Genomic DNA, 24,315 nt, shown 5'->3' on the forward strand with positions numbered 1-24,315 from the left:
TCACAAAGCAGATTTTACTTGGGGTTTTTTTTCTTTAATGTGGTGCCACAAAATGTCGTCATACCTCTTGTTGTTACACCTTCCTCTTTGGTTTGATCCAACATAGACTAATATAAAGCAACTCAGATTATTAAACATTAAAAATATTCAGAGAATGAAGAGCTGGTGCAACTGACTTCTGGTCACTCACTCGATCAAGCTAGTTTTTTGCTTTTGTTTTTTTCTAACCATATGCATCTCTAAACCGATATGGGGTTTACCTTTGCTGTTTTGGGCCTTTCTTCTGCTGCCATTTTCTTTTCTGTTTGGTTTGGTTTTCTTGTAGTGGATTGTCTGTGTATTAGTAGTCGTAGTAGTAGTTACAGTGTACTGGTCCTAAGTTTGTGACACGAAATTTTAATGCCTGGCAAAGTGTCTCATGTTTGTTGTTTTGTTTTTTTTACTTTTCTCCTTTTTTGGGAATGAGAATTGCTCTCTATCTCTCTCTCTCTTTCTTTCTTTCTACCTTTGCTACCTTTATCTCTCCCTCTGTATCTCGCTGTCTCTCTGTTCCCTCCATCCTTTGGTGCTCTGTTTCTCAACCCACCACATATGATGAGATTTTTTCAGGAGAATGGTCACCAAATGTAATTGCTTTATTTGAATGATGCACTTTGGTATATATACGTTTTCAACAGTAATTTATTGATATTTTTTTTTCCTTGTGTTGCTTGTGTAAACTTATTTTCCCTCTTTTTTTTCATCTTTATGTTTCCCTGTTTCTGAATACGGACTGGCTCTGTCTCTTTACTTCTCACCTGCATCCCTCACCCCTAACGTTCCCGTCTCATCTTTGTCTCTTATGTGTTTGACGTGGGAGTGCTCTAGATTGTTTTGATTGGTCTCTATTCTGCATCCGAAGCTTGCTGATTGGCTAAGTTTTTTCTTTTTTTCTTTTTTTTGGTTGATTTAGTTTGTAACTCACTCTGGGTCATGTGATGCGCCTGTATATGGCTGTGTGTAATTTTTTTTGTTTAGATGATTATTAATTTTATCAAACAAATGTTTTTTGCACCTCCCTCTTTCTCTCCCTCTCTTTTTGTATTTAATTTAAAACTGCATTTATTCTTTTAGGTACGTAAACCCCACAAGTTTGGTTTCATATGGAAATGTGATTTGTTTTTTTGTTTGTTTTGGGTTTTTTTGTCCGGATTTATCGGCCAGGCTGGACTGGGAGGGCAAAAGTGGGATGAGAAAGGATGAATGTTTTCGAAATCATGAACACTTTGCCTTCCATATTGGTCTTTGTTGATTTGCATGTGTTCATGTCCCATTTCATTGATTATGCATGACCCAAATGCACTTATCACTGTGTCCATATGCAGTGCCTTGGGACAGTATTCAGACATCACTGGATTTTGCTTCAATCTCAAACTTCAATACATTTCACTGGGATTTTATGTGACGGACCAACTCAAAGGAGTGCAAGATCGTGATGCGAAAACGATATGTTTTCAAAGTATATTTTACCGTTTTTAGTTGATTTGATTACACCTGATCAACCTGTGCAGGTTTTTGAAACATTGGTGATCCGACAGAAAACTGCAGTCTGGGCTCTTCTTGACCAACGGCATCAGATCCAGTGACTTAAGAAAACTCAACAAGCTGAAAAAAAAAAGGACATTTCCCGCCCACGGCCATCAACTCTTTGAAGAAATGTGTGCAGTAGGAGCTTCAGCATCATTTAATCAATTTCAATAAAGTATAAAACCCAGCTTGTCAGTTTTGACTGAACAACAACTTCATTTATTCTAAAATCAAAGCACAAACATGTGGACTCTGTGTACAAAGAAGGCGATGTCTTAAAGTGATTGTACGGAGCTAAATTGGTGCCATAAAATTTGTTAACAATAAAAAGTGAAAAACAAAATTCAAGTTGAAAAAAAGATTTAAAAATGGGAAAAAAAGTAAATTGAAAAATAAAAGTTTGAGTTTACTTTTCAGTTTCCGATTGTATTTTTCTTTAGTTTCAGGGTTTTTTGTTTTAAATCGACCTTTTTAGTTTACTTTAAAAAAAAAAAAATGTTTTGCAACTTTATTGCTCCTATTTAGCTCCATACAATTGGCTGCAGTGGATTTTATTCAAGAGTATCACCTTAAATGGACTGAATACAAATGCACACAACACTTTCCAGATTATTATTTTTTCTATCTACTCATCATTTTTGTTTTACTATGTTCCGTTGGTCTGCCACATAAAATCCAGATAAAATACATTACAAATAGTCGTTGTCGCAATGTCCCAAAATGAGTAAAAAGTTAATTGGGTGTAAATACTTTTGCAAGGCGCCGTATACAGACCCACCATTTACATCCACTAAACTGAACTGGTAGCGCCATCTGATCACATACAGACCAAACGCTCCTCCATTTCAAGGGATTTCTTGATTCCCCTTTCCATTCCGCAACATCTGGACAGCTGTGTGCAACAGGCTAGCTAGGCTAATTGAGTCATTCGCCCCTGACCTTGACATCTGCGATGATGGAAAAATGAGGCAAACCTCATTTCCATTTGAATTAAGCTCTGCAGATAAAGAACGTGACTCACCAGAGGAGGCAATGCGAACGACAGCCGAGGCTTTAATGGTTCCCTCTCTAAATGGGAGAGTGGTGTGGGTGTGTGTGCTCGAACGCGCTCATTCCTCGACCCCATCTCTCTCCTCCATTTGCCGCATGCTAGCACTCCCTCTCTGTGAGTTCTGCCAAAAGGTCGTTAATCTTTAGCGTCCCAAACAGTCAAACATGCAACTTGGGCAGTGCGCTCTCAGACAGGACGGCTTATTACGGAGAGCCACAGTCTGCCTCTCTTAAAGCCCATCAAAGGGAAGACGAGGATACATCAAGGGGACCAAAGTGTGAGCCTTTGAAGCTCAGGAAGGAGATTATCAGCCATCTTTGATAGGAAACCTTCTAAAAAGAAGCAGGAAGCATGCACAGAACATGCACACACCATCAATAAGAGCCCCATTTTGTTCGTCTGCGCATGCTGAAAAATAAACAGCTGGGTTTCCTTTGCTGCGCACCCTCACGCATCCCTTCAGAGCCAACCACCGAAAGAAACTCCGCTGCACAGCTTGCTTTTTGTTGCATGACTGAAAACCACCTTAACGACCTCCATCCACTTTTACCCTCAAACACAGACACAGAGTCAAGTCGTCACTGGTGATGCGTAGTTTTACTGCACATCGGTGACGTTTTAATGTCTGCAGAGGTAGATTATAACTCCTAAAATCCTGCTCAGACATGGTCTCAGAAATCTAGAGATTTACTCCTGTTTCAAGTTTCTTTTGATAATTTAACGACGATCTTATAATCTCATGTTAAACCAGCCAAACGGCAGACGTAATCTTCTGTTGTCTTAAACACAGGGCTTCACTTTTAGTGCCTTCATCAGAGTTTAACTCGACCTTTTAATGTTGCTATGTGGGCAGATTTTTAAGATTTTTTATTGGTTATGGACCAAGCCCCTGACAGCTAATGCTCTCTTTCTGTAATAAAGTAGATTTTATTTATTTTTATTACTGATGCTGAAGACTAGATAACAATGAGGTCCTGTTCACATTAGAGAATAGAGTATTACTGGCTTATTACGTTCTACCGCTCTCTGAACTACATGTGTGTTATATCGTCACCTTCCTAAAAAACAAGGCCCAAGTCTTTTTTTGCCTTTTTTTTAGGTTACAAAATGACTTGGGCCATTATTTTTGGAAGGCGATGTATACCAATCAAAAATGTGTGATCTATTCCCAGTTTACAGTTTTTATGTTTTGACCTACTTACACAAATTGTACCTAGCTTGTATTTAAGAACCATAACTAGCAGCTAATCTTTCTAGCCTTTCTAGTCATGATGAATTAACAAATTCCAAATTTTTAGAATGACATATATAAAAAATTACAAATTAGAGGAAGAGATAAAAATGAACCACAGAGTCTTTAGCTTTTTTTTTGTTTAGGATATAGAACTAGCAGCATGGTTAGCATCGCTATCTGTATATATCAGCCTCTGTTAATTTCTTATAGAATACATATCTTTTAACTCTTAAGTTTTCCAAAAATTATAAACATTTGCAGAACCAGAATTGTCCATGGCAGACAGAAGCTAAAAACTCAAAAGTTTAAGAGAAAATAAGCCATAAAATGTTTAGCATTTCTGCTGAAAGTCATACTTTCTCTTTTTTAGCAGCCATAATGCAGAGTTGTATTGAATACAACTTCTTTTCTAGAAGCTCCTTATGCTTTTACAGATGACTCTGATTTCACGTATATCTAACTTTGAGTTTTCTTCCATCAGTAAAACTTCTACTGAGAAAATTATTGCTATTAGCAGGAACCATTATAGGTTTGGTGATTTCATGGCAAAAACCATCAGATTTCCAAACAGCCTAGTCACAAAAAAATGTGTTTATATATTTCTCAATTTGTGATTTTCCTCCCGTTTAAGAGGAAATATTGCAATGTTTTCCTTAGAAACGTCCCTCATGGCATCATTAAGGTTCAAAACAAACTTCAGAGTGAAATTGCTCGACATGAAAAGTAGATGTTTACACAAGGAAATCAACCAGCGCTCTAAATGTTCTATATAATCATTTTTAATAGCACACCAAATAAAATTGTCAGAGGGAGGCATCATAATCAGCAATATGCACGTTAATTATCTTCACAGTGTTAAAAGCAAGCTACACATCATCCTTGGCCTAAATTTTGAGTTTGTGTGCTAATTTTCTCTTCCTCTGTTGTCTGTGCGCTTGACTGTCTGCTCCTCCGCCCCCCCCACCAGGTGAATAATGCCACCGCCAGGGTGATGACTAACAAGAAAATCGTCAGCCCTTACCCTAATGGAGAGGCTCTCAGCACGCTGCCCTATGGTAACAACCGCAGTGACGCACGCCAACACCGAACCTAAAAAAAACCCAAAGGGAGAGGCAGTTGGACTGAAATTCCCACTTTGTCCTCTCTGCTTCCTTCAAAATGTTTAATTACGCTCGTACACATGCTAGCTCATCAAAACAATTTGTGCAGTAGTTCAAGCTCTCATAGAAAAAAACTATCACAGCATCATAAACTGTACATAAAAGGCATTTCTTCAGAAAATGCTATGATGCTACAACTACCTGGTAAAGCAGCTGAATTGAAAGCAGTAGTCTTTGGTAAAGAGTACAAAGTTGTAAAAATATAAGAGCAGAAATATGTATAGAAAAGTGTTGAAGAAACTGAAGTCAAAGCACACCAACCGACTGTAGTCGATTATTTATTCATTTTTTTAGAGGTATTTTGAAAACTGAAGAGTCAGCATGGAAGAAAATAGCAGAATTAACTGGTTAAATCACAATATAGAACATATTTCTAATAGCATGTTAGCTAACAGTAGCTAATGTTCTCTACACTGCTGGAATTTAGCATTATGCAACAATTGATAATTTTCTAGCTAACATGCTAACAGTGACCTTCTCGCTATCACTAGCGCTAAACACTAAGCACTATAATTTAGCACACTATCATCAGGTAATATGCCGCCATTAGCTAACATGCTACTAACGTCATTTTTATTATAATAGCTAGCACTAGTATTTTGTGTTGAACGTAGATAGTATGCTAGCTAGCATTAGCAAACTTGCTACTAATAGCCTATTGGCTAACAGCAGTCAACAGGTTCTGCTGAGTTGGAATTTAGTAGTTCCCACTTGTTGCTACATTAGCCACGATGCTAGTAACATCTGCTATGTTAATGTGTGGGAGTATGCTAGCCACAGCTGGAATAGAGCCGTGGTGAATCACTGTTTGCAGTAATAAACACCAAACAAATAACACAGTGCAAAGTGAAAGTGGTGCATTGGAGTACTTAGGCAAATTGTAAAGTGAATAACATTTTCTATTTATTGAACGTAAAGGTAAACGTTTTTTAAAGTGCTTCTTTCATTGCTTGCCTTTGCCCGTCTCTGTTACCAATCAGCAGGGTGGAAGCTAAGTCCCATGGTGGGAGCGGTATATGGGCCCGAGATCTACGCAGGTAAGGGCGTCCGCCGTCTGCCAAATGATCGCAGCGACGTTCTCACCTTCATCACCAGAGTCCTCAACAAACCCATGTTATATCCTTCCAGTCCCTGGGTTTCCCTACCCAACCGCAGCGGCGGCAGCGGCAGCCACGACGGCGGCGGCGTTCCGCGGCGCCCACCTCAGAGGCCGAGGCCGGCCCGTTTACAGCGCCGTCAGGGCGGCCGTGCCTCAGCCCGCCATCCCTACATACCCTGGGTAATGAAAATCTTCCTGCTTGGTCAACAGCAGCTGTTGACTTCATATGTGCAGCAACACGGGACATCTGGAAATAAATCTTAGTCGGTTTTTAAATCTGGTCGGCTTTGTGTGGTGCTTGAACGAATCTGCTCGCCCAGGTCTCTGTCTGACTCAAACGCTCAGTCAGTGGTCACCCTCAGCTTCTTTTCAGTCTGTTCACAAGCAGTCGAAACGTGGTGCTGCGCTCTGATTGGATTGCACCACTGCAGGTTGATTTGAATAAACAGACGCCGCTCGTCAGCAGATTTGCATAAGCACACACACAAGATGCAAAACGCAGTCACCTTGTACACGGGTTTAGCTACAGACGAACCCGTTTTGCCTCGGCCTGTTTTCTGTGTACTGTGCATGTCGTTGTGCTGTGATGACGGGGCTAATCGGGGGCGGAGTCCGCTGCTGCATTTCCACTGCAATCAAAGCAGATTTGAATGATTTACGGCCTAGCTGTTACTTGCTGTGATATGATTAAGCTCGGCTCTGGAAATTGGAGGATGCAGGAAATACCCTCTCCAAACCGGCTCCACCTCCAGGCGTAATTCTCTATAAAACGACCCAGTCAGAGAGGGAACAGTCGCACTTTACGGTCACGTTTTAGTTCATTAAACTTGACATATTGACCCCGGGAGCAGAGCCGGCCCAAGGCAGATGCAAGTAAAGCCCCCACACTACCATAGGGGCCAAAATAACACCAAGCCAGCATGATAAAATACATTTATTTAAAATAATATTGAACAATATAAACTATATGGAAGAAATGTCTGTATTGTTGTATAGTTGGTACACAAAATATATATTTATATATTAATCTCTTCTTCTCTGTTGTTGGCTGCTGCTACTGTTGGGAAAATATGATTCATCAAACTTGTTAACTTACTGTAAATTTGGTGTTTATCAGCTGATGTTACTTTAAAAATAATTAAAATAGTATGGAATGCTTTAATACTGCTCTGCATCTCAAAAGCCACTTTTTTATGTTTTTTTGGTTGCTACTGTTGCATGGTTAAAATTAAAGCTGCAGTATGAAACTTTTACACAAGCATGCTTTTTTCCATATTCATTAAAACTCATATTGTGACAGAATCACATGAGACAGATAATCTGTGAAAAAAAAAAAAATCTGTTTTATCATTTATCTACCTGTGATGTTTGTTGTGAAGCTCTTTCGTCAGCTGAGGAAGTTGTAAATGTGCTTTATAAATAAACTTTGACTTGACTTGAGCACAAACATGATTGAAAGTGCTAAGACCCTCCTCCTGGCTCTGATTGGTTGTTTCTGCGGTTAGCACTGGGAGCACTGGGAGAAGGTAGAGAAGCTAGATTCATTTCTTCTTTTTTTTCAGATCGTCTGCCTTATAATTATGCCGTGACTGTAAGATATAACTTTAACAAATATGTAAAAATATTAAAATTATTATAAAAGTTACATGCTGCAGCTTTAATAGCCCTGACAACGCTGGCATTATGTAAGATGATTACAAATTATGCTAATGATTACGGGTATGTCACACACATAGAGTAGCTTAGGAATAATAAATCATTTGGTGTTGACATGTTGGTATTGATGGGGCCCTCAAATGAAAACCCGCTTAGGGCCCTAAAAATGTTTGGGCCGGCCCTGCCCTGGGCGTGAAACGTCAACATTTTTCCAGCTGCACTCGTGGAGCTTAAGTGGAAGTTGTATTTCCTCTGCATGCTGCATGGGTGTGAAATAACACTTTTTTTGTTCTCTGTTTTTTCTCCTCTCTGTTCCCTCTCTTTGTTTATGCTGTGTTGTGATCCTCATCCACCTTGGGGTTTTTTGGGGGACTGTGCACCACTCCGTTTGCACCCCTCCTTCCACTCCACCACACCCTCCCCTCCTGTACCTTCCCACTCCGCTTCCCCCGTCTTCTCTGTACATCTGCCATGTCCGCCCCCCTCCTCGCTCCCCCTGCTCTCAGCGTGGTGTATCAGGATGGGTTTTACGGAGCTGCAGACTTATATGTAAGTAAACTCACTTCCGAAACAACACGTCATCTCTGTCCCTGCCTTCACGGCCTTCTTTCTGCTCTCTTGTTTTTTTTTTTTTGTTTTTTTTTGTCCTTTTCCCTCTTGGGGTGATTCTGCATGTGCATTCAGTCATGCGCCGCACAGAGCCGCCTGTATGATGGTGAAGCTGCTCAAACGCATCAATAATTTGCAAGATACTTCATGCTGGAGGGTTTTTGTTGTCTGTAGTTAAAAAACACCGACACACGCACAAACACACACACACAGATCTGTCTGGGTTTAAAAATAACGCAAGCTGATTAAGAAAAAAAACGAGACCATCTTAATCATAGTAGGGAGGATCTGAACCACCACTATAAAGGCTGCTTTGTGGGCGGATGCTGCGGTGTGCATCAGTGTTTGAGAGCGTGTGTAGGCGTGTGTGAGTGTGTGTGTATCCAGGTTGACAACGGCTGTTTCTGTTCTCTCTATAGACTAGTGTTACAGGACTCAGTCCTTAGTCCCAGATTGCCTCAGGTAGGGTCACCTCACCATCGAACCTCCAGTGTGCATTGTTTGACTTTACTACCTCCTCTGATCTTAAGAATCATCCTCTGATCTGATCTGGAACATGTCGTCTTCTAGTTGTTGAGAAAAATGCTTTGGAGTTTTGCTTTATTTTTTTAATTTTTCTTCTACTAACTCACTGAATCTTTCCAGTTGTGGAAAAAGGGGAACTTTTTGTTTGTTCACTAAACTACTACTACTATATGTCACAAGCTGTTCAAAAGAGAACCTGTTGGTTGTTCAGGAAATAAAATTTTCATTATTCGATCTTCCCGTTGGCAAAAACCTGATTTTATCCTTCATTTACGCTCGGAGGTTTTTTTATACCTGCATTAGAGTTACAGTGCTGGTCTCAGTTTTTGTAAAAGAAATTTTAATGCAAATATTTTTATCTGAGTTCTTTTTAATCAGCGGTAAAAGTAAAAAAAAATAAAATAAAATCCATATTACAAAAAATTATTTTCACAAAATCACCAGTTGTACTACTGAGTACGTCTAGCACAGTTGTGTCCAAACTGGCAACTTATTTTATTTTATTTGTTTTTTTAGACCTAATAAATAAACAAATAAATTTTTTAGGAAAGCAGTATAGCATTAAAGGGCTTTCAACTGTTGCCTTATTTGCTTCAACCTTTTCATTTAGTTGGCCAAATTCTTACTATTCTTGACTTGTGATAAAGAGGTCAAGCAAAGTAATTTCAAGGGCCACAAATGGTCGCTGGGCCACACTTTGGACACGCCTGACCTGGCGCTAACGGGTCGAACCCAAGCTGAACTGTTGACATGCAATTTTTGTCACGAAGCAACGACAATGTGAACTAAACTCAGCAGTTGGGCTCCACCATGCAGAGCGCTTCAGTCTTCTTTCAGCACCTTTGAGCCAGGAGCGTCCTGATCCGATACTCATATCGGAAATCGGTCCGATATCAGACGAAATATGAGTATTGGACTATATTGGTCTGTATCTGAAATCTGCGATAACGCTACTCGACACAGGATTTGCAAAGCAGCCAAACCAGGAGCTGCACTTATTTTCTTGGACACTGATTAGCTGAACCCCCAAGAGCGAAAATAAGGAAAAGTGTAGATATTGGCTTCTGTGGCGGTGCTAAGACGGCTTTTGCTGTGCGCATAATGCATAATAATACACATTTGCTGTTTTAACTATTAAAATACAAGCATTTCTTAGAGTTGAGTCTCAAGTATTTGCCTAATTTAACTCCTCGTGGGCTTTCCTAGCGTCCGTGGATATCGGCGGTCCATTTCATGCCACATCCGAAACTGCAGCCTCTGTGCAACAACTGTGACCAGGAACTGTTCACGGTTTTTTATTTTCCTCCCCCAAAACAATTATAGCTGTGTTACAAACACAGCTCAGGCATCTTTTATTCTTTTTTTTCCCCCCACTTAACCAGTGGCGTCTGTCCATTTAGAGATCTGTGGTTTGGTTTAGCGATGTTAGCTAGCGAGATTCTCTTTAAGCCTTCTGCCTCAAGGTTGAAGCGGAGAGCATGTGTTCTTCCTGAATTGACCCCCTGCCAGGATAATAAGCCAAGCATGCGCTGATCAGCTGGTGCATGTGGGCCTACTACATTGCTGCCCCCCGCCTTGAGAGTCCCACTCCCTCCCATTAATAACCCCACCCTCCTCCTCCTGCTCTTTCTGCTGCTGCTACAGGAGCCTCAGAGAACGATCTGGTGTTTCTTTTCGGCTTTGCTGATCTCACATTCACCTCAGGTTCAAATGCAGTGGGGGTGTTTGTTGCTGTTTGTTTTTTTTCTTGTTAAACTCTGAATTGTAATTCTGGGTCATGCATGGAGTCTCGGTGCAGAGGGATGATTTTGTCTGTCTGGGCCTGTGTGAGTGTGTTCCCACTTGGTTTTCCATCTTTTCTTTTATCTCTTTATTTGTCCTAAATCCCTCTGACAGAACACAGTTTGTTGTAAACATGAATCTGATCCACATCATCATCAGCGTTATGTTTAGCCACCATTAGACTGTTTTTCTCTTCATCATTTGAGTCCTTTGTCTCCTCTGCACAGAGTTTTGCTTTGTTCCCTGAGCAGAACATTCTGTCTTCCACCTTTTTTCCCTCCTTCCCTTTAGTGGTAATACAGTAATCCTGACACTCCAGTGTCCTCTGTCTCTTCCTCTGTCTCACACTGACACATTGTGCTCTTTGTTTTTTTCTGTTCTAAGTTTTGTTGTATATAGTTATTTTTAGGATACAGTGAGGCTTTTATGGGATAAAATCCTTTAGTTTTTGTTTTTTTCCCCCTAATGATATCACCTGTGTACAGTAGCCGTTTCCTCCTCGGAGCCATGCCAGTTAGTGGTGTGTGTGTATGTGTGTGTGTCTCCAGGGAGGCTATCCTGCTGCTGCCGCGGCCGCCGCCGCCGCCGCATATCGCTACGCCCAGCCTGCTGCCGTAACCGGAGCAACAGCCGCAGCTGCCGCCTACAGTGACAGGTGAGGCCGGCCCTGAAGGCTGCACTGCGTGACCGAGGACTGGCTTATCCTTGGATGAAGATTGAAAATTATTAACGTTCTAACCTTTGTTTTGTTTTTGTTTTTTATTCAGTTATGGGCGGGTATACACTACAGATCCGTACCACGCTTTAACTCCAGCTGCTGCTGCCTACGGAGTGGGAGCCATGGTAAGGGTTACATCTCTAAGATGAGAAAATCAGAGATTTATTGCCACTTTCTGGTACCCAGTTTTTGTAAAGTTTGGATTTGCCAATACAATTTTCTCGTTAAGAACTTTCTCTTGTTTCCCGTCCTGCTGTGAGTGATTCTTTGTCACCCGGTGTGAGCCGACAGTCCTACAAACAACATAAGATTTTCTTCCATTACCTTCGTAGGTTAGCAATTAGCATAGTTAGCGTGACTGTGTTGTAAACAGCAGCTTCGTTGCACATTCTCTAGAATGTTGATCGCTACCTACCTAATAGATAATAGCTGTGGAGGGCACACTTCTGCTAATGTGCTAATAGCGAAGCTAAATTTTCACTTAAAGCTTTTACTAACTTTGAAAACAAAAGTTAATTTTTCAGGATTCGTTCGAAAGCGCTGCGCCTTCATCAGTTCGATGAAATGGAGTGGCGGACGAGATTCCTTTTAAGGCACGAAACAACCAAATCTGGGAAAGGACCTCCAACAGCAACATCATATTATTCAAAAATTAAACAACAAGGGACCATTTTGAAATTAGTTTTGGCCATTCATATTGTTTTACTGCTGGAACTAAACTAAAAGTTGAGGTTATATCAAATAGGTATAGTTTATTTTATTTATTTTATTTTTTAAGACAGCCCGTTACCACAATGGAATCTAACAGAATAGTGGAACAAATGGACTCTGGAATGTTGAAACAGAACATTTTCAGCAACTTGTAAAGATTCAAATAAATGTAGACATTTCTGTAAGGGTCTAATTTTGTTGTTTTTGTCTGTCCTCTGTCTTCCAGGCTAGTTTATACCGGGCAGGATACAGTAGGTTTGCTCCTTACTAAAGCCACAAAAAACAAAAACCCATCCGAGGAATTCCACTTCTCTCCAAAACTCCCTCTGAAGCTCCGTGTTTTTGGCAGGAGCCTCCCCTCCATTTTATCTGCAGGCAGACTATACTAGCGACAGCTCACTTCTTACCTTTTTTTTTTCTTTCCTGTTTTATTTTTTCCTCTCTGTCTTTTTTTCTTTCTTTTTTTTTATTTTGTGTGGTCGTTGCCACATCACCGAAACCAAACTCTGCCTGTAATTTTTTCTGTCGCCGACATGAAACCAGTGGGGGGTAAAAGACGGGGGGAAAAAAAAACAAAATAAAACAAAAAAACCTGCCATGATGAGCGTCTCCCGCGTACGCAGCTGGAGCCTGCTGCTGGTTTGAACTTCAGAGCATTTGGGATTATTTCAAGAGGGAAAACACAACTATGGGACCCAGGCGGAGAGCGACCTCTGAAACACTACAAATCTTTTTTATTTCTTTATTTTCCTCCCCATACGAGCTGCCCTGTAAGACCTGACCCGACCCACTTAAACCCACAGCTACATTCAGCACCAAGTGTAACGTTTTCTCTCCCGGTGTTGGACTGAACTGCGACTCTGAACTGCCACAGCATTAATGTACAAAGGTACTTTTTTTGTTTTTAAACACTACATTTACAATGACACACATAGATCTCCTGCATCCATCTTTTCTGGCTTAACAGTTCAAACAATAATGAGAGAGAAAAAATGGATGAAACCAAGTACTGGCTTCAGGATGTAGGATTTTCTTTTATTCTTCATTTCATTTCAATGATGGAAACCACTGCTTCGAACTATATATCCCACTGCCTTCTTTGTCATTTCAATTCAGTGTACTCGAGAAAACTCAAAAAGACGAGATAATCAATCCTCCGATACGTTTGAACGTGACAAGGAAAGATACGTTTTTCTGCATTACCTCAGTTGTTTGGTTTACAACTCCAACAGAGATGATTATTTTCTCCAGCGGACGCGATCCCAGTTCGTTACGAAGGTTTGGCGCCTCGCTCTTGATACTTTATTTTGCTTCTTCCAAAAAAGTCACAAAAAAAAAAAAAACACACAAAAAAAAAAAACGGACTCTGTACATTTTTGTGTCCCAAACCGTCAAGACATTCCAGCTGCGGCGAACGAGCGGATCGGACGGACATGGATGCGACGGGACTCAAAGGAAAAGCGGGAGCAGCTACGAGGGAAACGATTCGGTTCTGTTCCTTCTTTCTTCTTTCTGTTTTTTTACACTGCAGTTCCAATCCAGCAGCATGTAGAGATCACAGTAATATAATGAAGTAGGAAAAACAACACAAAAAAAATAGGATTTCATCAACTAGTTTAGTTTAAAATTCATCATGTTGTGGTTTTACTTTTGGTGACTCTGAAGGCGTCATGGAAACGACTGACTTACCACTTCCGCACCCCCTCCATGAATCTCGCTATTATTTGCCTTTCTTTTTTTGAGGTTCCAAAGATTTCTTTCTTCTTTTTTTTGTTTAAAGGCCGCATATTTAAATTTTTTTGGTCCTGATGTATTTCTTCTCTGTTGTTTTTTCTGTTGTTGTTTTTTAAGGGATTTTGCTTTTGCAATATCTTACCCAGCGGTTCGCAGCTGTACCTCGGGAGGGGAGAAACGTCATTGAGGCAAAAACGACAATAGTGTTGAAAGGTTGCAGTGAACATGATTTGAATTTGCTTCTCACCCTTAACTTATTGAGGTTTATTTTTTGTATGTTGTTGGGGGGGAGGGGGGGGACACACAAACACAGCGTTGGACGTGTAGACGAAGGAAATCGGAGCAGGTAGAAATGGGTCCAACGCCGTCCACGTTTCGTGAACGATGAAACGGCACGTGGACGGCGAAGGCGAGAAGCGGCGCCCGTCAATCATTGGCTGACAGATTTACAGCGGGGGGGGGGGGGGGGGAGGATACGGAACTTCGGGAGGGTCGTGTACGTCTGAACATTCCGCATTCCTTCGACGCCATAACGTATAAAGTACGCAATGTTTACACGTTGAGTACGAATCAAAACATCACACGCAAAGTATGTGTTAACATCACATCAACAGCACAACGTGTTGTTTACGTGACTTTTTGACGTATTCGACTCATGTACATCATTTGCTTTACACGTTGTTTCCACGTTGCTTACTTGTCAAAGTAACGCAACATGTTGACGTGTATTTGACCCTGCTGGCGTTCCGTAGGATTGGTACCAGCGCGACGCGTGATGTGCCGTGTTTTCTGTTTTTCTCGTATGATTGTGAAAACCGTGTGCAGTAGGTCCAACGAGTATTTCTTGACGAGCATTACCTCTCTTTTTTTTTTTTTTGTCTTTCTGTTCCTTACAAGTATTATCAGAAGTGTTGCTATGCATGCTCTTGCGAGAGAGGAAAGATGTCAGTCTTGTTTTTTTTGTTGTTTTTTTTTTTTATTGTTTGTGCATGAATTCAAATCCTAGTGCTGGAGGAGGACGGGAGTGTTTACGGCGCAGGAAGCGGGGAGAGCTTTTGCGACGTGATGCGCTGCGACGCGACTGACGAGGAATGTTGGGGAAGGTGCGGGGTGAAGTGTTTAAGGCTCAGCGGGAGGCGACAGGAGCGCTCCGCGTTAGTCTGGTGGGGAGGATCTCTCGCCTGTACCTCCGTCGTCATGGTGAACGTCCAGTCGTTTTGGATGAATAGTTCAATTCGGCTCCAACTCATCCGAGGTCGGATTCCGGCACACGGAGGGATCCCCCCCCCAGCCGACGGGTGCTTGTTTCGGGGGCATGAGGTGTTTTGCTTGTTCTCATATCTGCTAATGGGGGAAAATTGTATTTGGAAAGCGTTAAAAATTTTTTACCGATTGATGCGAAGGAAGCAAAAGTTCTCCTATCCAGCCAGCCAGCTCAGTGGGAGTCCGTGTACAGCAGTTAATAAACGGGTTTGAATTGCATGTGAAGGTTTGTTTTCTATGTCACATGCTCTTAAAAGCTCATTTATCCAAGTGATTTTTTTTAAATAAGTGAAAGTAAATAAGTGTATTTTCTCATGATGTTTCATTTTTGCCAGCCTTGTGTCTGCCTTCTGTTTATTCTCTTCATTATTATTGAATGTATATAATAAATAAACTGTTTGGTTTTTATGCTGGTCTTCGAATGCTCTCATGTCTTCTCTCACATGTAGTTTTTGGTTGTCCCTCGCATCGCCTTGCAGAAATATTCACACATCTCCAGGTTTTTCTTGCGTTTCGTCACATCGCAATGGCAAACTTCAATCTATATTGTGATTTCATTAGGGGTGCGCAGATTGATCGGCACAGATTTCCTTCATTTTGGTAGATCGGCCAATACTTGCACGTGAAATCGATCTTATCTACCTCAGGAAAGGTCTGAAAATTAACCTCTGACCCCTTTTGCTTTGCCAAGACTTGAGACATTTGACTGGCAGATCACCAGGTTATGCCTGCGTATGCTCAGGTAACTATAGTAACTCCTTTGTCGCCAACTTATTTACTATATTTAGCAACTTTTCAGAGGGGAAAAAAAACTATCTCTAAGTCAGACTTTTTCAAAATCATGATCGGCCAGAACACAGCAATCGGTGCACCTGTAGATTTTATGTGATAGACCGGGACATAATAGACTGTAATGGAGTGTTTCAGATCATTTAGGCCGTTCGTGTGTCGTTAAAAAGTCTTAAATTCGTATTAAAATCCTCAAAATGTCAAATGTATTTTAAAAAATTTAATTTGGTTTTGAAGGATGATTTGACTTAATTTTGTATTTCTAGTTTTTGTTTTGTTTTTTTTGTTGTCTCTCGCTGGACCTTTGTCATTTTGAGTCGCACGCAGTTGCAGTCAAACCTTTACTATGCTCTGACTCGAGGCTAACGAGAACTAGCTGCTAATAAACGCTAGCTAGCTAGCTTTTCTGTCTATCAAAGTGAAGTGCAAATTTATCTTTAAAGACAAAAAAACAGGTTTTGTTAAAGTCTGTTACAGTAACAGACTTAATTAGAAAACTTAACTGCGGTGAGCAGCAACTGGCTACAATTATTTTAGTGACTTTTGGGGGGAAGCGGAAATACTTTTTAGAAATAGTTTTACAACACTGGATTTTATTTTATTTTTTTACTTTTGCTTGAGTAACAATATGAAGTATCGCAACTGAAATATTTGGCGATTATATTTTATGTTTATGTACATTTCTCATTCTAGTTCTTAAAATATTTTTGCACTTTATTTGTCTGCCCAATTACGTCATTTTAAAAATATTACACTAACTTGAGTAGCTTTTTGTTGTTGTTGTTTTTTTTTTTACGAACTTTATTTTTACGCCAGTAATTTCAGTTTTACTTGAATGAAACAACATGTTGAATTAGTGCTACTTTTACTTGAGTACAGTCTTTGGGTTCTCCGTCAGAAAATGGGGAACCGCAGCTTCCGCGAGCCAAGATGATTGATGGAAGAAGCAATTGCTCTGGATTACAGCGGCCGGCTCGCCTTGCAGAGGCGCTCCCGCCTCCGCTTGTGCTCCCCCGGACCGAAATCCTCCGAGCGACAAGCGGCTCCAAACTTTTTCCTCATCGCTGCCAAGGGGGAAGCAATCTGGAACGAGCTTTAATTGCATGCGGAGCCAATGGCCGTAAATGGGTTGGATGTGGCAGGAAACCTCATATACTTGCTAATTGCTCTAATGCACGAGAGGCCAATTGCCAATTTGATGGCACGTGCTTTTCGGAATAATTGAAGTCGGGGTAATTGGAAGAATAGATTGAAGAGCGTCTGACAAAGAAGAGGTGGGCCGTGATTGGGGTTTATTGAGGTTAGGAGCTGGCCCTCGTGTGGGATAAATCACCGCGGTTCTCAGTGGAGGGAAAAATGCGATTATTTAATTTAAATCACCCTGCATGCTGCTTTAGTTGGAAGCTATGATGAAATTTTCTGTCAGTCATGCGACAAAACCCCGAAATGCCTGTATGTCGCCATCTGGTGGTCAAACTGTGACACTACAGTGTGAGAGGATGCAAGTGATTGGAGAAAAAAACCCAGTAAAACTTGTTTCATTACTCACCGATTTTTCCCCCTCCAAGTGTTAGTTGCTGTTATTTTTTATGATTATGGTGTAAAGCTAATGAAAGACCAAAATTAAGTTTCTCAGAAACTGAAATGACATGAGATCAGGTTTTTACTGGAAGGTTTGTCTTGCTGTACAGCAGCTGCACTGTACACTGGGCCTCTTAATTAAGTGCTTTGTTATTATTTTCTGAGAAATGTAATTGTTTTCATTAGCTATAAGCCAATAAGACTTAAATGTTTGAAATGTCAATCGGCCTATATTTCAGTTATATTAAATGGCTTTCACTTCTTGAATTGAATTACCTTATTAATGATCGCATCTGAGCCTGTATGCATAATCATAGTGCAAGAAACTGAGCCTCTGTGAAATAACTTTTTATTGACAAAATATTTTATATGCTATAGAAACTGCAACGTATCGATAGACATCTTTCTGTGTAATCTTAATTTCAGGGCTTCACCCTGAAATCTGCCACAATTTTCTTAATTTTGGGCGATTGCCAAACGGACGGTACAAGTGACACCGATCTCATCCACCATTTAACAATAGTCTCCCCACTGTTGCCAAGTTAGTGACTTTTTCACTATATTTAGCAACTTTCAGCCAAAAAAAAAAAAAGATTCGTCATCAACAGGTCAGGCTTTTTAAAAATGCAATGAGTGCACGTCTACTTAATCTACCTTGTGCAGGAACAACCACAGAACAGCAAAACTGTAAATCTCAACGAGAGGATGTAACTCAGTCCTGTCGTCCTTTCCGTCTCGTCTCATCCCGTCTCTCAGATCCCACCCAACGTTTTCATCTCATCCATTGGCCTTTCTCCTCTCTGACAACTCGCTCTCCTCAGCGGCATTTGGCACCGTCGCTGTGATGGTTTCACGCCTCCTTTATCGCCTCGGGGGGCTTTTATATACATCTCTGATCAGAACAGAACATGACCACATATATCGACAGAGACTCACTTCCTCTGCTCTCCATCCCAACCTCGGCATGTCAGACGTCTGATTCCCATTTCACTTACAGAAGCATTTCATCTTACGAAACAAAACACCAACAATATTTACATTTGCACATATGGAGGTCCATGACCTTTTGGTCTTGCGGTGGATTTTCTGTATCTTTATTCTTCTCCGTAGTATTCATCATAGGGTTGATTGAAGTTGGTGGTCTGAGGGCGAGGGATGGTGTAATCCTTGTTGGGGTCGATCTCCTGAAAGACACAGTGATGCTCTGGGTAAGCGGTGTGTTCATTAAGTTTATTGCATTGCTGAGCTGCTGAGGTAGAAAGTCTCAGGGTGGAAATGTGGAGAATGTTTTCCTTTTTCTTTTTTTTACCGTCATGGAGAAGCCTGACTCGTAGGGGGATCGCAGCGCTGGCTCAGCTCTCCTGCCTGAGGGGGGGAAGACATGATGCAGTTTGGGAAGAATCAGGTCAGCGTTTGCAGTTCATCATAAAGATACATAGTGTGACCTGAGCAAAAATGATGGCACATTCACCTGACCAGACTCAATCTTTGCTCTGTTTCTTGCAGTTTTTTATCAGCAGAAAAATTTATTTCCCCATAAACACTCACATACACTCAGATTTAGCGTCTCCCAGTACAAAATAGCTCTTTGCTTTTTCATGGCAGATATTTTCATATTCAATATGTTCTATATGTTATAAATCATAATCATGCCATAAATGCTACCACAGGTAGGGCTATTTGCATTCGCATGAGGATGACAACCATTCACAGCAGCAGCCCAGTGCAGGGAGAAGGTTCTCTCAGAATCTGGAAGGGAAAAGACTGAACGCTGTATTGACCAGGTCTGGACCTGGATTCACTTTTTATTTACTTATTATTCTCTTTTTATTTTACCAGTCAGAAGAGACTGTTAATTTGGACAGTTTCCACTGTCTATTTTGGAGCAACCTAACCAGAGTTTTGACAGAATTTGAGAGAGAATCTGTGGAAAGAGCTAAAGATTAAGATGATGGCAATGAGGATTTCTGAATTTCAAAACTATGAACTCATCACCAGAGATAAATTATCAAAATACCAGTGGAAACCTACAAAAAGCTGCGAGAAGAAGGGGTTGATTGGTGTTGTCCAAATAAAAAAAATTCCACTTACTGTTAAAAAACACTTAGGTAAATGGAGTAAAATATGTTAAATCAAGGGTATGAAAAATTTGGAGCTCGTATGGAAAAATGTGTGGAGTTTCTTAAAAAAAAACAGTAAACATGTCCAATCTGCAGTTTTTCATCCTGATCATAGAGAATAAAGGGTAACAATCCCATTGCTACGGATTTACACAGAGCCATATTTTAGCAGAGGCTCACCAGGGCAGTGTGCTTGGGCCCCAAAATATTTATATAATTAATGACTGTTTTGCATTTTATACATTTCCCCCAAAAAATCTATTAATTAGCTTTTTTTAATCCCTTGGATTTCTGCACAGTTGGCTAATATTTGACACCAACTATTGGCAAATGATGATGATGTCATAGCCTGACCTCTAACCCAGTGTTTCCCAACCCCGGTCATTAAGGCTCTCTTCCTTGCATGCTTCAGGTGTTTCTCTGATTAACAGGCTTTTCTTGAAGAAAACCTCTGAAACATACAGAGCAATGTTGCCTTGAGGACAAGGGTTGGGAAACACTGCAAATCTAAGCTAACACTCATCCCCAACCACATCAGATGCAACGTTTATTTATTTTTTGTGGATTTCAGCAATTTGGTTCCATCACCACATGCAGGCCCAGAGGAGCAACTAAATATTTGGCTGTAGATATTTTGACAAATGCAACAGATGAACAGTTCTGTCCAGCCTGTTCATCTGGACAGAACATTTTTCTTATATAGTGTCCCATAATTACTGTTAGAAGTTTTGAAGTGGGCGTGGTTACTACATTGATGCATGTTACAGTGGTAGAACCTTGTGGGAACTTCCTGAGAGCCAGAAATAACTTTGTTTATGTTCTACCACTGAAGGTAAACAAATTATGTTCTGACCTCTAGAGACGGCAAACATAAAATATCTTGAATTAAGAAACTTGTTGGCAAACCTCTGAATGTGAAGTGACCTGAGCTTTCAGTCTACAGCAGGCGTTCTATGTGTTTTCCATGTGTCCACGGTTCAATACCACTGATTCAAATGAATACATTATCTCCTTAGACTGACACTGATTTCCACAGAAGCCTGTTGATGACCTACTTATTTAAATCAGGAGTGTGAGAACGGGGAAACGGGCCAGTTAGCAGATCCTGGCTTTACTGGGTATGTAGGAGAAAACAAGGGGTGATTGGGTAGCATGCAAACTGCAGTATTGACACAATTGTTAATTTTGTATAGTTGGCTATGTTAAATATAAAAATTGTCAGGAAACATCATAAATATTTGTCTTTGGTTTCAAACGTTAACACTTTAAAATTTTTCAAATAAGAACTTGTGGGGTTTTGTAATTCAATTCACACAAGAAAATCCAAGCAGGAAGTAGTTCCATACATTTCCTCTAACTTGGACTGTGGATTTGCTGCTACTGGAGACACCAAGACAGAAGAATATAAAATGTAAAACATTCTGTTGCTATGACATAAAGTGTATGTAATACCAGCCATTCAAATTACAAGCCAACTATTTTATGGATTTCCCCCCTGCCCTCTTCTCTCAAGTTGTCGAATCGCATGTTTGGAGCTTCTGCATTTGCTTCAGTTCAGTAAGTTTCTTTGATCGTTTTTGTGTAAAGTTCCTTTAAAAAGTATTTACACCCTTTAACTTTTTACCATTTCCTCAATTTAAATCTGCACCCCTCATGTGCAACTTCATATTGGGATTTTATGTGATCAGTCCTGTCTCTGTTTGCACTGGTTGCACTGGATTTTATTTGGGGCATCAAAGTAAAGTGGGCCAAACACACATCCACACTGCTCAGATTTTCAAACAATTTCAAAATTATGTTCCGCTTTGTATCCACGTGATAATTTGTGTTGCATCTCAGTGAAATATACTGAGTTTGGTCATTGTAATGAGACAAAGTTTGAAGGGTGTTAATACATCTGCATGTTTTAAAATAAGCTTTTTTAAAAATCATTAATATGCCAATAAATTAGTAAATGGATATTATACTTCAATCTCCTCTGTACTAGAAAAAAATATATATATTATTGTGATTTTAGTTCGAGCCTTTAAACTGTTTGATGTTATTGTTTAATTGAATTAAGACACATTACTAACGATAGAGAAATATGTGAGTCTTAAGGGGATTTTTTTGAAATGGTGATTTACCTTATTACTAGTATTTAATTCATATGTAATTGGTCATTAAAAAAAAACATAAACATGCTGCAATTTTAAGTTCAAATCTTTTCATCTCACTTGATTTGCAGGATTATAAACAAGTTCTAGGCCTGCTGCTTTGGACTTTGTGCAGCTGAGGTGAGTGAGCCCAGACTAAAGCTGCAGGACAACACATGCAGTACGGATCCAAGTAGATTTAATAGATTTCATAATCTATTAAATGTAATGAGTTTTGTTTCTGCTACATCAATAACATAAATACTTGCTGAACAGAGTGAGAACAGAATCACAGTTGAGAATAACTCTAACCATGTCTCCATCTCACCTCTCCTGTTCTCGCCATCTGTCTCGAAGCTTCCGTTTTCCTTTCCTTCCTTCTGGCTTCCCAGTCCGGGAATGTCGGCGCTGGGGCTGGTCCAGCCTACAAAGTTTAGAGGAACTTCCTGCGCTGTGGCCTCCCCCCTGCAGAAGAAGGCGACCTGGGACAGGCCGTGCCCGATCACCAACGCCCAGCCGTTTGCAACCAAGGCGATGCTCAGCACCGGGTCGTCCCAGACCGGCCGGCGGTCCACCTCGGGGTTCCCCCTAGTCAGCATGGCGATCCACACCACCCAGATGCAGGCGGAGAGCAGCAGGGTGAAGCAGAGCGTCGCGGCCTGAGCCCTCCACTGCTGGTTGATGGGTCCCGTGTAGCTGTAGCTGTGCGTGAAGCAGGAGCGGCACAGGATGTGCATGGACAGAATCAGACTGATCAGCAAGAGGCACAGCACGTAGATCTGCAGCAAGGCAAACTCCGTCTGGCTGTATTCGCAGGGTTTCTGGTCCCGCACCAGGACGATGATGAGCCACTCTGTGGAGATGATGACCTGCACGGCAAAGAGCCCCAAGGCCACGCCCGGTTCCCCCCAGCCTCGAGCGGCAGCGAAGCCCAGCATTGCGAGGCAGCGAGCCAGCAGGCAGGAGAAGGCCAGCGCGAAGAGCACCCCGAAGAGGAAGACCCTGGTGGGGCAGGTCTGGGGGGTGAGGCCGATGATGAAGGAGAAGGTGATGGCGAAGATGCCAGCTGTGGCCAGGAGGAACATGCACACGGAGAGTATGGAGCCCCCGACTGTGCCGCTGCGGCTGTGCCGAGAAGACACGCAGGCGCACAAGGTCCAGAGCAGCAGGCCCACAAGGAGACCTATACTCAATAGGAAGCCTGCAGAGGCAAGGGTCTCCAGCACTATGCCCCATGCCGCCCGGCGGTCACACAGGTACCTGTACTCTGGATTCAGTCCAGTTCCACAGCCTTTCACACCTGTCAGGTAGGTAATGTTTGAGGGAGTGGTTGCGGAGCTTATTGTGGTGTTTTGGGACTGGCATGCGAGAGGGGCATAGACAAGGAAGACAAGGGGGAAGAGAGATGTATACGAAACAGCCATGATGGCTTTAGTAATCCACAGGAGGGCCCGGCCTTTCTTGATCAACTCTCTCGATGTGGCAGTTTGTTCCTGCAACAGAAAAGCACATCAGACCATGGAGTCCAAAACAGGACTTAACAGAGTCTGCAGCACAGCAGAGGTGAAAGAGGATTCTCAGTCAAAGTGCAGGAACGGGGAGTGTGCGAACATGCCAGGACAAAGCAGAGCAGCGAGTGAGCCCAGACTAGAGCTGCAAGATCACAAATGCAGTACGCAGCCAAGATTGAGACAGAAGTAAAAAATAAACCTCCAACAGATCCCAAGGATACAGAACCCAAAAGATTCTGTTGCCTTAGCTGCTCTTACGTCTTTCTTCCACAAAAGTTCTGTTCACTCTGTGGACCACAATATTTGGTTCTCTAATCTGAAGAACTACGTCTGAATTATGTCAGATTTTACATAACAGTGAACCTCTGTGAGTGTCTCATCCTCGGTGCAATTTTTGGCCGGAGTGCCTCAAGGCTTAATTCTTGGGCCCATGCCATTCACCATTATCTTCTTTCATAGCCACACAGAAAAAATCTGATTCAATTAAATTGTAAAATCCCTTTTTCTTGCTTTCTTATTTTGATTTAATCAAACGCTGGAAGCATTGATCATCCACAGTGTCAGACAAATAAAACCTGACCTAATCATCTTTGGTCATAGTGGTACTTGCAGAAGGTCAACTTTGGAACTGGTACCTTTCACGAAATCAAAAATCTGGGTTTGATATTCAACACTGATCTTGAATTTTATAACTGAGCACATTCCGTGGAAGGAATTGGTTATTATAAACTGAAGGTTTTATCCGCAGATCCTGCCTTTCATGCTCTTTTTGTCTTCTTAAGATCCCCTGTTAAGATCTTATTGCTGACCTATCAAATTTGATTTGATTTGGTCTGTCACGCAAGCGATTTATATTCTGTGCATGTCAGAATGGCGCTCAGAGATGAGCAGTCCTGATAGGTGAGTACCACTTCCTTCAGCCTGTAAAGTGAAGCCTTTGTTTGCCTGTCAGAGAAATGACCTTTATGCAGATTTAATCCAGCCCAAATCTTAAATTTTAGCTTGACACTGTCCTGTTTCGGGCTTCTGATTGAATTCTGAGGAAACCCTGAGTTTTATTAAAGTGATTAG

The 24,315-nt window shown here is 41.3% G+C and overlaps 2 protein-coding genes across 5 annotated transcripts in view; one reads left to right on the plus strand and one right to left on the minus strand.

Annotated features, from left to right (window-relative positions):
- LOC102223834 (RNA binding protein fox-1 homolog 2-like) overlaps positions 1-15,516 on the plus strand; it is a 67,317-nt gene extending 51,801 nt beyond the window's left edge. Inside the window, exons 7-13 of one of the 4 annotated variants that reach the window (XM_023349161.1) lie at positions 4,819-4,906; positions 5,992-6,048; positions 6,140-6,290; positions 8,273-8,315; positions 11,231-11,337; positions 11,450-11,525; positions 12,338-15,516. In XM_023349161.1, coding sequence (XP_023204929.1) covers positions 4,819-4,906; positions 5,992-6,048; positions 6,140-6,290; positions 8,273-8,315; positions 11,231-11,337; positions 11,450-11,525; positions 12,338-12,382 — 567 coding nt within the window. In that variant the 3' untranslated portion in view covers positions 12,383-15,516. Of the gene's footprint in view, positions 1-4,818; positions 4,907-5,991; positions 6,049-6,139; positions 6,291-8,272; positions 8,316-8,794; positions 8,838-11,230; positions 11,338-11,449; positions 11,526-12,337 lie in introns of those variants that run through there. The other 3 variants (XM_023349162.1, XM_023349163.1, XM_023349164.1) reach the window with 3 other exon arrangements.
- Positions 15,517-17,810: 2,294 nt separating this feature from the next.
- Positions 17,811-23,260, minus strand: LOC102224093 (retinoic acid-induced protein 3-like). Its single transcript, XM_014473248.2, is given in 4 exon segments — positions 17,811-18,662; positions 18,788-18,843; positions 22,062-23,209; positions 23,211-23,260. Coding segments are annotated over 4 exon segments (1,329 nt in total). The 5' UTR covers positions 23,246-23,260; the 3' UTR covers positions 17,811-18,572.
- Positions 23,261-24,315: the final 1,055 nt, after the last annotated feature.

This window comes from Xiphophorus maculatus, chromosome 16, assembly GCF_002775205.1.
Source record: "Xiphophorus maculatus strain JP 163 A chromosome 16, X_maculatus-5.0-male, whole genome shotgun sequence".
NCBI lineage: Eukaryota > Metazoa > Chordata > Actinopteri > Cyprinodontiformes > Poeciliidae > Xiphophorus > Xiphophorus maculatus.